This window comes from Strongylocentrotus purpuratus, unplaced genomic scaffold (genome assembly GCF_000002235.5).
Source record: "Strongylocentrotus purpuratus isolate Spur 01 unplaced genomic scaffold, Spur_5.0 spur5_scaffold_21, whole genome shotgun sequence".
Taxonomy (NCBI): Eukaryota; Metazoa; Echinodermata; class Echinoidea; order Camarodonta; family Strongylocentrotidae; genus Strongylocentrotus; species Strongylocentrotus purpuratus.
The window spans coordinates 35,650,433-35,663,588 of NW_022145607.1; the positions used below are offsets into that span (position 1 = coordinate 35,650,433).

The window sequence follows — 13,156 nt, forward strand, 5'->3', positions numbered from 1 at the left end:
GGCTGCTCATTTCCTGGATTACTTGTTCAAGTTGCTCACTTTTTTATCAGTCTGGTCTAAGTGTAGTGACAAGCAATATGGAAGCAAACAGGGCAAAGAAGTTGCGGCAATCCAGTCTCGCATCTTTTTTTACTGGAAGGTATGTTTGAATCATGCAAAAAAGTTGGCATACAGGGTAAATTACCATACATGGGGGTGTAATACGGACGTGTTCATGCACTAGCTGCTTTTTATGGTCTCCATTGTGTTAATAGATGCCAGGAAAACATCACTTACGGGGTTCAAATAAACACCCCCCAAAAAATCGGTTCGCGGCTCGTGGACGATGCTCCGCATCGTCATTATTGGTCAAACCCCCCCCTTAGCAAAAAGCTAGATCCGCCCCTGATAACTCACAAATCTGTTAGACATTCTAGCCCGGACATTTGGAATAATTTTCCCGACAACATAAAGTCTTGTTCAACCATCTACTTAAAAGCTACACTTAAACGACAAATAATACAATCGTATGCTCCTCTCTCTTTAAATTAGTATATAACAAAACCGTGACTTATTTTATTCTTTATCATGCAACTGCTCACTGCATGCACCTGCACTTGCACCGCACCCACTTGATCACTCAGTTTTCCGAAGAGAGTTATGTCGCCAATTCTTTTTATGAGGCCGCCATCCATCTCCAGCCTAACCGCTCACGATGGTGGTCTCCTGCGTTCTAAATTACCTCTCTAATTTATTGAAAATATTTCATATTTCTTATCTCATTGAATGCTTCGTACACTGTTTATCGAATGATATAATTGTAGGCCTACATGATTTTTCATTTAATTGCTTTTGTAAACATTTTATTCATTGTATTTGTTATTGGTCGAAATTTTGTACTTTGACTTTGAATTTGTATATTTTTGAACGCAGAAATAAAATCAATCAAACAAACAAACTTATTAATGGTCGGCAAAACCTTTTTCAGTCTTAAAGAGATGCATGTAGCAATAAGTTTGTAATCTGTTTTTATAACTGTAATCTTGACATTTCATTATGTAACCCAAGAAGTATGGACAAAAGGTTTCGGCATGTAATCTATATGAGAGGAAAGAGTAAGATCTCAGCTTTAAATTGGTGTAGCCCATTATTTATTTAAAATGTCATACGATAGTTTTAACAGCCTTCAGCAAAGTTGGAAACGCATTTTGGCCATTATTTTCTGTATAGTGCAAATAAGCCTTCCGATATGCCAGTTTGAGCCACATTCAATCTGAAACAATAAGACCCAGCCAAAAAAATTCGGTGATCTAGATCTATATGAGAGCAAAGCGTAAGATATCAGCTTTAAATTGGTGTAGACTAGCCATTTATATTTCAATGTTAGGTGGCCGTTACCGTCAGCCGCGACGTGCACAGTTTTTTCTTTTCCTATTCGATTAATTGCATCAGGCCGCCTAGGCTAGGCGGCCTCATTATTGGTGGCTAGCGCTATATCAATCAGTTTCATTGAGCGAGCGGATTCAACTTCAAGTAGCGTTTTAGGACGCCCGTATTTCCTTTATTAACATAAATGCCCAGAAGCCAGAGGTGACTCAGCTGAGAGAGCAGGTAAGTGCAAAATAAACGTACTGTATTCAGCCTCAGTGGCATTAAGTAGAGTTTCTACTCCTGGAAAGGTCCAAGATTGAGCTGCAGCCAACTTCTTTAGAAGATTTTGCTTCAGCTTCAGTCCCGCTTGCTCAACATCACGTTGGAGCTGGACCGGAGTAGACCGAAAACTTCAGTCTCTCTAATCGTCGGTTGTTCCACTGAGACTACGTCTGACTCCACTAGACCTCCGATTATAGAGACTGAAGTCTGCATGGGGACCTCTTTCTGTGAGGCACTGTACGGAACAAATGGTTTGGTTCGACCGGACCGCGATGAATGAGATATGCAACGAGATTTTCACTCTTTACTTACATCCTCATAACTGCTGCAATTATAACACAAATTAAAAATAACATAGGCCTATAGATCTATATAGCTTATTTGACTTACGATAGCTTGCTCATTTAGATCCTAAATTAATGATTAATCCGAGAAAGTCTCGTAGATCTAACGTTAGTCAACATTATCCGTCTTGGTGCTGTTAGTTGATGAATATTCATTTTTTCTTTTCGAACGTCCAATAGCTACCGTAGCTACGTACGAGTAAGCCCAGCTTGACCAACGAACTCCCACGAAACGAGTGCTCTGATTGGCCATTTGGCTATGTTTTGGTAGGTTGACCCGGAAATATTTTGGCCGCCGGGTCATATAGCCCTATGTTCCGAGTGCATGAACGTTCGGAGATACAAATTGGATAATTCATATAAGTAAGTCCGTAATTTATCCATTTAATATTGAGTTATCAAATTTTGATAACTGTAATTAGGACAAATGACATACCGACCTAATTTACATCTGATTTAGAAATCAGGAAATTAGATCTAAATAAAGAAAATCGGGGAGAAAATGTCGTGGACGAAAATATGCACATATAGCCTAGATCCTATAGCCATCCCCACGGTACGAGATCTCTGGGTTGCCATCTGTATTGGGGAATGACAACAAATGTCAGTTTTATTAAAAAAAAAAACCAAATCAGATGGTTATATTGCTGTCTAGACCGGAGAAGCTAGAAGGGCCTGAGCTGAGCTACATGTAGGCCTAGCCCTAGACCGAATTGGGTTCAGACAGAGGCGTATGTGCTCAGCTTATACTGACCATTGACGATCTGGCCAAGGGAATCGAAGAGAAAGGGCAGACTGATTTGATACTAGGTCTACTGGACTTCTTCTTTGGATTAAGTTTACCTCCTTCACCATGTTCACAGTACGGTAGTACATTAGTTGAAGAATCTGATGATGTGTGTGTGTGGTGCAATGTAGACTGAAAGCTTCAGTCTCTGAATCTGATATCAACGGTTGTTCCGCTGAGATTGCATCTGGCTCCTCTGACCGCCTCTATATACATAGACTGAAGTACGGCCTATAGCTGAGTGGAACAAATGGTTCGGTTCGGCCGGACCGCGATGAATGAGATATGCAACAAGATTTTCACTCTTTACATCCTCATAAATGCACTTTTGTTGCAATATTACAATAGGATTATTAAAATATAAAAAAATAAACAAATATGGCTTTGACTTACGATAGCTTGCTAATTTATATCCTAAATTAATGATTAATCCGAGAAAGTCTCGTAGTCGACATGATTCGTTGTCATCCATCTTGGTTTTAGTTGATGAATATTCATTTTTTCTTTTCGAACATCCAATAGCTATGTACGAGTCAACCCAGTGATATATTCATAAACCCAATACGAAACGAGTGCTCTGATTGGCCATTTGCTATGTTTTGGTACGTTGACCCGGAAATATATCGGCCGGGTCAGGTCGTAGATTACTAGTTTGAACGGATGAACGATACGTTTCACGGTTCGGAGAAAAAAATTGGATAAGTCCGTAAATTTCGCATTTTATAATAGGTCATCTAAAAATATTTAGTGTAAATAGAACAATATACCTATTTTATATCTGATTTATAAATCAGAAAATTAGATCTCAATAGTGAAAATCGGGGAAGAAAGTTTCTGTCACAAAGTGGTATGAATAGTTGGCCAGATTACCTCCTCGGTGCGAAACCTCTGAAGTACCGTCTGTATATTGGAAATGTCAACAAATGTCAGTTTTATTAAAGAAATGACCCATATCAGATGGTTATTTCTCTAGGTGCAATGCTATTAACGTGGTGCAAGAAAAAGTTCCTGGACTTCAGCAAAGCCTTTGACAAGGTCTCCCACAGATTGCTCCTACACAAGCTGGAGCACTAGTAATAGTCACACATAGGTGCATTGCTAGATCTATATCCTGGCTGTGTATTAAAAGCTGTGCTATTGAATTTCAAACATTTCAAACACCACTCACAAAACTCAGCTGATTTCACTAAAAATCGGTACTTTAGTGACAATTGATAAGTAAAATACAATTTTTTCAACTTTCCGATGTTAGAAAGAATAATTTAAAAGTTGAAATTGTGAGTCCACTGTCAAACTTGCCGATCAGCCGCATCGGAATGATTGTGTGCATCTGTGTGTTTAATATGAGTGTATTGACTATTCATGTGTTCAAATGCTGCCTATATTAAACGTAGTGCAGTGCTAGAGGTCAACCGTCAATACGCATTAGCATTGACTCTCTATGCTTGGCTGGAGTGGTATTATAGTATGGTGTATGTCACTATGTGGTACAACTCTACTTTGCACGAAGAACTTGCGCATTGAGCGCTGTACAGCGAGTTTACGTGCTCTCATTGGCCGATCCGCCCGAGTGGCTTCGAATTTAAGTTCAATGGCAAAGTCAATACGTAATATTATGTCACACTCACACCACAGAGATTTTGACACGTCCTGCTTTAAACAAGTGACGCAATTCACACATAACTGACGCACACACGGCATTGCATATAAAATAGAAAAATCAAGGAACATTTCAGGAAAAATTCCAGTTTGTATCTTAAATATGACGAAAATAGTTAAGTAAAACTTAAAATTAAGTGACATACCTAAGTGAAATACTTAATTGAAAAAATCATAACAAATAGAGGGTTTGACTAAGCTATATTAATTTTGGTATACCGTTAAAAAACCCCGGAAAATTGCAAGCTTGCTCCACGCACAAATATCGTATAGCATTGAGTGGATGGAGAACACAGACCTGCCAACCAGTACGATTTAGTCGTATTTAGTACAATTTTTAGAAGCAAATACGACAGTATGATTTTCCTTAATAATTTTTTTTTTATTTTAAATTATTTTATTTTAAATTAATATTTTGTGTGTGCGTCCGCCATTTTCAATGGCAAAATGTCCATTCTGTCCTGTAAAGTATCCTACAAGCATCTCACATCGGCAATTTGGGGATGTTCATTGGTTCATCGAACACACCAGTCATGACGAAATCATGCATATTCAACCAATGATCAATAAAATAAAATCTTCCTTTAGGTAGAAACTGTAAGAGGCATTGGTCCGCGTAACAATCCGTGTTTATTTTCAAGAATACAACTTTTGTCAGTAAAATACAACTTTTGGGACTAAAGAATACAGTTTTTGAACTCCAGAGGTTGGCAGGTCTGAGAACAGAGATAGCCAATCTGAAGGGCCCGTGTCGGCTAGGCTAGGCGCCAACTTACGAATATGAGGCTGAGATCGGATGAACGATCTGTGGTGCATGCGCTAATTGTAAGCTAAAGTTCTACGTGCTTTAGGTCAAGGACTTCCTTAGTCAACGAACTCAACAAGTTCTGGTAGACAGCCAAGTCAGCCCATAGGCAGATGTTACGTCTAGAGTCTTGCAAGGCAGCGTCCTGGGACCACTTCTCTTCCTGGCGCACATTAACGATCTCCCAGAGTGCGTTAAGAGCTCCACAGCAAGACTATTTGCTGATGGCTGTGCGGTCTACAAGAGAATCACATCACCTGCACTACTTCAGGACGACTAAGATGCCTTGCAGAAGTGGGAAAGAAAGTGGCTAATGGAGTTCCATCCTTCCAAGTGCCAAGTTGTTTGTATAACAAGCACAAACCTACTCCTTCAACTTACTCCATCCATGGATTGATCCTTGATGAAGTTCACTCTGCCAAGAGTGTTGAAGGACAAAAAGCTGTCCTTCAACACACATGTTGACATCACCACCAAGAAGGCTAACTCCATTCAAGCTCTTCTCCAACCCAACTTCAACAGCTGTAGCCGCAAGATTAAAGAGGCAACATACAACACCTATGTGAGACCAATAGTGGAGTATGCAACAACTGCATGGGACCCACATACTCAACGAAACATCAAGAAGCTAGAGCAGGTCCAAAGAAGCAGCGCAAGATATGTCACCAGCACTTATGACCGCAGATCAAGCGTAACAGCCTTACTGAAGGATCTACAATGGCCAACTCTCCAGAGTAGGCGCTGCCAGAGTCGACTTGCTATGCTCTACAGAATCCGCTGGGACCTGGTAGATATCAAGTGGAAACAACATCTCACTGAATCTACGTCCATCACAAGAGGTCATGGCTCACGTTTCTGGACTCTGTACTGCAGCTCCCAAGTGTACTTTTCCTCCTTCTTTCACCGCACCAGCAAAGAATGGAACTCTCTGAAGAAAGACCCAACAAAGTTTGGCTCACACGAGCCTTCAAAGTGGCATTGAAGGATGTCACCGTCTTGCATGCAGGCAAGCTACTTATTAACTGCACATCACTATACAATGTACATACCTGCACCAGAAATCTTGTCTGCGTACTATTGACTGTGCGCGCATCATCCCACAGAGCGTTACCTTCATTTCATGAAGCCTGCACTTTTCAGGAAGAAGAAGAAAAAAGAGTCAGTTTTTGAATGATATCGACGGTTCCGCTGAAATTGCATCTGGCTCCTCTGACCACCTCTATACATAGACTGAAGAACGTCCTATGGGTACTGTGAGGGGAGAGTGGCTGAACAGAGATGAGTGAGATGCGATGGGGTTTTTCACTTTTTACCAGTTCACGTTTTCATCATATCCAATTTGGCTGCAACACTACACTCGATCCTGTTATCTTTAAAATAGGGAGGCCAATACCCGGGCGTAAGGCTTCTTCGCCTACGATTTGTGCGCTCGTCATCCAAGTCAGATTTTGGCTAGATCCAAACATAGGGTGTCTGAACGATTTTTTAATTTTCCCTTTGTCCCATTATGGTTGGATAATTGATTTGTCTATAAGAAGAACACATTTCAAATTTCAAGACTCACCGATGTCTCTATCAAAAGATACGGTCCACTGAAATCTAGGCAATATTCATCTAATTTTGGTCCAGAATGGACAAAAAATGTGGTACACACCGAGTTATAATTTTCGCCCAACAGCTGCATTTATAGGCGATATGCAAAAGTAGGGGAAGGGTATTTTCAAACTTAAATCGTATGTTATCTCTTGGGGCTAGCAAAACTCAAAAGAGGGGGTTTCCAGAAAAACATACACATAAAAAAAAAACTCAAGGGAGGGGGGGGGGGGGTTTAACCCCAACCCCCCCCCCCCTCCCTCCTGCGTACGTGCCTGCTGGGAAGCATATAGATAATGATGTTTCATATTGTTTCACAGATAACATGGCGACGAAGCATGCTTGTTGGACGTCTGCCTCAAGTACAGATGGAGGAGAGGGAATTACTCTTCAGTCATCACAGGAACATGATGAAGGTATGGAGTGTTTCAATGATAATCGAGTTCAGTATATATTTATATGCTCTTTCTCATCTTATCTTGAAATAAATGCCCCAGTGGGTGTGATTTCTTTTGTTTTTTGTTTGTGTTGCTTTGAGACTGAAGTTTGTTTATATTCATGAATCAGAACGTTAAACATTAAAATTTCAAAGGTGTGAAGAGTAGACCTATTGCAAGTCTGAAAAACTTTAAACACCTTAAAAAGGAGCTGGACCTTATAGATGGTACCTCTAGCTAGAACATGAGTTGTGCAAAAACAGGAAATTGAGGTGATCCCTTACACCTTTAGATAAAAATAGTTAGGAAGGCTCTCTCTCAAAACAAGAGAAGAATACCGTAAATAGGCCTATAAAGATAATTTAGTCTCTGCACTGATTAAAAAAATTAATATAAAAGATTTATTCAATACACTGAACAAAGTATTGTGATTCATGAATGTTAGGCATGTGCAATTGAAAATTTAAAGGGAGATTGCTGGCAGTTTCCATGTTCAGAAGGTCATATTTCGCTGACACCAGACTTGACACCAGGCTTGGTGGAAGTACCATTGATGGGTGTACAAGTCTTGCATACAGCAAATCGTAGTTCCATCAAAAAATACCCCACCCCTAGTCTTTCAGAGAATGTAAAATATGTAAGATAATGGCTTTACCATATAAGGATGGGTGGAATAAGCAGAGCATCACATAAGGCCTGTTGCTGATAAAACTGAAGGTGATTGACAACACTTATTATTGGGTAAATGCCCAAATGGTGTCAAATTCCCCAGTGAGAGCCCACTACAATGCATCTCTTATATACAACCTTCATTCTATCACCTACACATCAAATCATGAAGAAGAAAACAAATTAGTAAGATTTATTAAAAACAAGTCGATCCACTTTATTTGCACCAATACAACCCGGCTCTTAACAGATGCTTAATACATAAATATTCAAAAACACAATTTACATATTCATCAATAACAAAAGTATCCACTTCACTCTGTATTGTAGAAATGATAAGTGTAATGATCAAGAATTTTAATGATTTTTATTTTGACATGTACAGGAAACATCAGTATCAAGGAGGAAGGAGAAGTTGGGAAGGAGACGTGTCTTTCCATTCCAGGTTCAAAAGGATTGAGATATGAGGGTCAGCTTGTAACTCATGATGGTATGCTATAGGTTCTTGAAGGAAAATCAAACATTGAGATATGAGGGTCAGCTTGTAACTCATAACGGTATGCTATAGGTTCTTGAAGGAAAATCAAACATTGGGAGATGAGGGTCAGCTTGTAACTCATAACGGTATGCTATAGGTTCTTGAAGGAAAATCAGACATTGGGAGATGAGGGTCAGCTTGTAACTCATAACGGTATGCTATAGGTTCTTGAAGGAAAATCAAACATTGAGATATGAGGGTCAGCTTGTAACTCATGGGGGTATGCTATAGGTTCTTGAAGGAAAATCAAACATTGAGATATGAGGGTCAGCTTGTAACTCATAACGGTATGCTATAGGTTCTTGAAGGAAAATCAAACATTGGGAGATGAGGGTCAGCTTGTAACTCATAACGGTATGCTATAGGTTCTTGAAGGAAAATCAAACATTGAGATATGAGGGTCAGCTTGTAACTCATAACGGTATGCTATAGGTTCTTGAAGGAAAATCAAACATTGGGAGATGAGGGTCAGCTTGTAACTCATAACGGTATGCTATAGGTTCTTGAAGGAAAATCAAACATTGGGAGATGAGGGTCAGCTTGTAACTCATGGGGGTATGCTATAGGTTCTTGAAGGAAAATCAAACATTGAGATATGAGGGTCAGCTTGTAACTCATGGGGGTATGCTATAGGTTCTTGAAGGAAAATCAAACATTGAGATATGATGGTCAGCTTGTAACTCATAACGGTATGCTATAGGTTCTTGAAGGAAAATCAAACATTGGGAGATGAGGGTCAGCTTGTAACTCATGATGGTATGCTATAGGTTCTTGAAGGAAAATCTAACAATAATAGCAAATTGCTCTGAGAGAAAGCAAAAAAATTGGATAATAGGATTGGTGAAAGTTAGAACAACATCGTACAAGAAATTTGAAAGTTATGAGTGTTTAAAGTATGATATCACTAAGTCAAAGCAAATCTCAAAATTGGGCTATTTGATTTGACTTTAGTGCACTAATACAAATATATTTTGTATAATATAATATTAAAGGTTTTCTAAAAAAAAAAGACACTCCCAAGTCATATGTGTTGAAAAATTGATGTTTTAGTCATTTTGTGTGTTGGAACAAATGGGATAGTTGTCCAGCAGTTCATCATAGTGACTTTACAAATTCAGCCTATTTGAAGTGCCTATGCATATGTTTACAAATTACAACTTTCAATAATGCATTATCATAACTTTCTTATTTTGTTTCCAATTTCTTCCAAACTTTCACCCGTCTGCTTCTCAGATTTGTCTACTTTCTTTTAGAGTAGTTTGCTATCAGGGTTGAGTATCACTTAAAAGGAAAATCAAACCTTAAATCGTTTGAACCCACTAAAAAATGCTTGCAAAGTCCAATAAAATTTTTAAAAAATGAAAATATCCATATAGATCTAATTGCATACATTTATAGATCTATGTCCTTCAATGTTCTTTTCCCTCTGTTTCATTACCATGACATTCATTCTTGGGAGTTATTGGCATATCTTATTTTATTTTGCTATAAAATTCATTCCTCTCTTTATAGCCAATAATAAGTAACCAGATTAAATTTTACTTCTCAAATGATATAAAAATATATTTAATGTGTTCATAACAGGCCTGGTCTTCACCATCAAACAAGAAGTTGACACTGACATGTTTGAATCCCTCTCAAGTACAGAAGGACAAGACCCATCGACTGAACAAGGTATCATGAAGTTATCAAGATAATTCTTTTGTACAAATGCGCGTAGGCCTGAGGGTGGTCAACAACCCCAAAACATAAAAACAAAACAAAACAAATCAAAGGCAAGCATTGCATAAAGTCCAATGTGGTTGGCCTCTGGGGTTTATAGATGCACTCTGGCGCAATTCCTTATTTTAAAGCATTTCAAACAAATTTTGTACCTCATATTATTGAATGGTTTTGGGTGGGAATGAACATTAATCTGTTACTGAATTTGTTAAAACCCCTTGTGGACCCGACACAGAAGTAAATTAGTTAAAGGTAATACAAAGTTTGGGGAAATTTTGAAAATGGCTGGATAGCCATTCTTTAAATTGTTGATATATTTGGATGCCCCTGAGGATGTATTATAAGCACTAGAAAATATAGCCCCTAAGCACTTAATTAAATATCAAAACTTACCGGTGCTCCCGGTAAATTATGATAAATTTCAAATAGTGCCTATACGGCCATCCAGTGGTACCTGCAACCATGAAAATCTCAGAATATGCAGTTGTGATATATAATTTCCAAACGGGAATAGCCGATCGGTCGATTTTAGTCAAGAAACATAATATCTTGACCTTGAGAGAGAGTTATACACAGTGTGTGCGGGCAAGTACAGAATCCAAAGACCGGTGTAATAGTATATTTGTAAAGTGCTTAGAGACATTGTATTAAGCGCTATATAAAAGCTAAATATTATTATTATTATCATTATTTATAATTTCATCACTTTAGACTCTAACAATCACTAAATATTGTAGGATCGCATATGCTTCCAATATGTTCATAACCCCCATACAAAAATTTTGTATTACCTTTAAGATACAATGAAGATATTAACTACTGGGGTATCGTTTCACAAAATCGTCAACAGTACAAATTCACAGACATCCAATTGAATATTTGTAAATGTTAAATTCAGTACACACATTTTGATTGGTTGTGCAACAAAGCGCTACAGGTACTTATTACAATTTCGTTGAAACACTGCCCAGTTTTCTGTTTTGAATGAATTAGTAATTCATTGTTGAGGTTGGCTTGAGGAAGACTAAAATTTAAAGCATGATGACTAGGCCTATATTCAGAAGGAAGGTAACGACTTACTAAGTAAATAGCATTTTCTCTATGTTCCAGTTTAATATCTTTAACATCCAGTTGCACCACAAGCATTGACATGGTCTGAAAAATAGTTAAAAATCCTCCAATAACTAGTAAAAGCACAGCTATTAAAAAGAATGATGTTGAACATTTCTTCTTGATTTCCTTTTCTTATAGAAATAGTCTATGCCATCATAAAGCAAGAAGACAAAGAAGAGATATTTGAACCTATTACACCTCACGGTGAAGGAGGAGGAGAAACTGAGCAATCAATTCCTGAAGGTATGATCAACAACACCCCCCCCCCCCCCGCCCCCCAGGACAATATTTCTTTCATTTTAATGGTAAATGGATTCCTTAAAGGGAAAGTCCATCCTGATATTAATTTGTTTAAAATAAGATCCCCCTAAAAAGAGAGAAGCAAATAAGGGTTAGGTATCCCTTAAAAGGAAAATCTAACCATAAATTGTTTGAGCGAAACAGAAAGTATGAATGTTTGTCGTGAAAAAGGAGGATGTATCCTTGGGGTACACTCCTGCTAGCAAAGTCCAATTAAATTAAATCTATTTACATACATCTATAGATGTACTGCAATTTTATTTTCCCTCTGTTTCATACAATGACATTCATTCTTGTGAGTTATTGGCACACCATATTTTATTTTCTATAAAATGCATTCTTCTCTTTGTAGCCAATATTAAGTAACCAGGTCAAATTTTACTTCTCAGATGATATAAAAAATATCTTTACTTTGTTCATAACAGGCCTGGTCTTCACCATCAAACAAGAAGTTGACACTGACATGTTTGAATCCCTCTCAAGTACAGAAGGACAAGACCCATCGACTGAACAAGGTATCATGAAGTTATCAAGATAATTCTTTTGTACAAATGCGCTTAGGCCTGAGGGTGGTCAACAACCTAAAAACCTAAAAACAAACAAAACAAATCAAAATCTAAAATTGGAACATGAAAGGAGTATGTAGCCTACTGATGCATGCATTGCGTGAAGTCCAATGTGGTTGGCCTCTGGGGTTTGTAGATGCACTCTGGTGCAATCCTTATTTTAAAGCATATCAAACAAATTTTGTACCTCATATTATTGAAAGTTTTAGGGTGGGAATGAACATTAATCTGTTGCTGAATGTGTTAGAACCCCTTGTAGACCAGACAGTGACGTAAATTAGTTTAAGGTAAACACAAAGTTTTGGGAAATTTTGAAAATGGCTGGATAGCTATTCTTTAAAATTTCGATATATTTTGATGCCCCTGAGGATGTATTATAAGCACTAGAAAATATAGCCCCTAAACACTTCTGCTTTCGAGAAAAATTGAATATCAAAATTTACCAGTGCTCCCAGTAAATTTTGATGAATTTCAAATAGCACCTTACAGCCATCCAATGGTAGCTGCCACCATGAAATTCTCAGAATGTGCAGTTGTGATATATAGTTTCCAAACGGGAATAGCCGATCGGTCGAGTTTAGTAAAGAAAAATTGTTTTTATGCTAAATTAATATCTTGGCCTTGAGAGAGAGAGCTATGCAGCATAGAGAGTTTATTATTTACAATTTCAATTTCATCACTTTAGATTCGATTTTAACCGCAACAACAATCTCTGAATATTGTAGGATCGCACATGCTTCAAATATTTTCATGACCCCATCCCAAAACTTTGTATTACCTAAGATACAATGATGGTATTAACTACTGGGGTATCGTTTCACAAAATCGTCAGCAGTACAAGTTCACTGACAACCAATTGAACAACATGTATGCGTTATATTCAGTACACGCATTTCGATGGGTTGTGCAACAAAGCGCTACCGGTACTTATTACAGTTTTGTTGAAATGCTGCCCTGTTTTATGTTTTGAATGAATTAGTAATTAATTCAT

At 38.0% G+C, this 13,156-nt stretch overlaps 1 protein-coding gene across 8 annotated transcripts in view; it reads left to right on the top strand.

Moving 5' to 3' along the window:
• Nucleotides 1-1,450: 1,450 nt before the first annotated feature.
• LOC100893402 (oocyte zinc finger protein XlCOF19) overlaps nucleotides 1,451-13,156 on the top strand; it is a 40,102-nt gene continuing 28,396 nt past the window's right edge. For 2 of the 8 annotated variants that reach the window (XM_030994636.1, XM_030994637.1), the window contains exons 1-6: nucleotides 1,457-1,590; nucleotides 7,141-7,236; nucleotides 8,312-8,416; nucleotides 10,049-10,138; nucleotides 11,438-11,542; nucleotides 12,025-12,114. In XM_030994636.1, the coding sequence (XP_030850496.1) occupies nucleotides 7,146-7,236; nucleotides 8,312-8,416; nucleotides 10,049-10,138; nucleotides 11,438-11,542; nucleotides 12,025-12,114 (481 nt within the window). In that variant the 5' untranslated portion in view covers nucleotides 1,457-1,590; nucleotides 7,141-7,145. The other 6 variants (XM_030994643.1, XM_030994644.1, XM_030994638.1 and 3 more) reach the window with 6 other exon arrangements.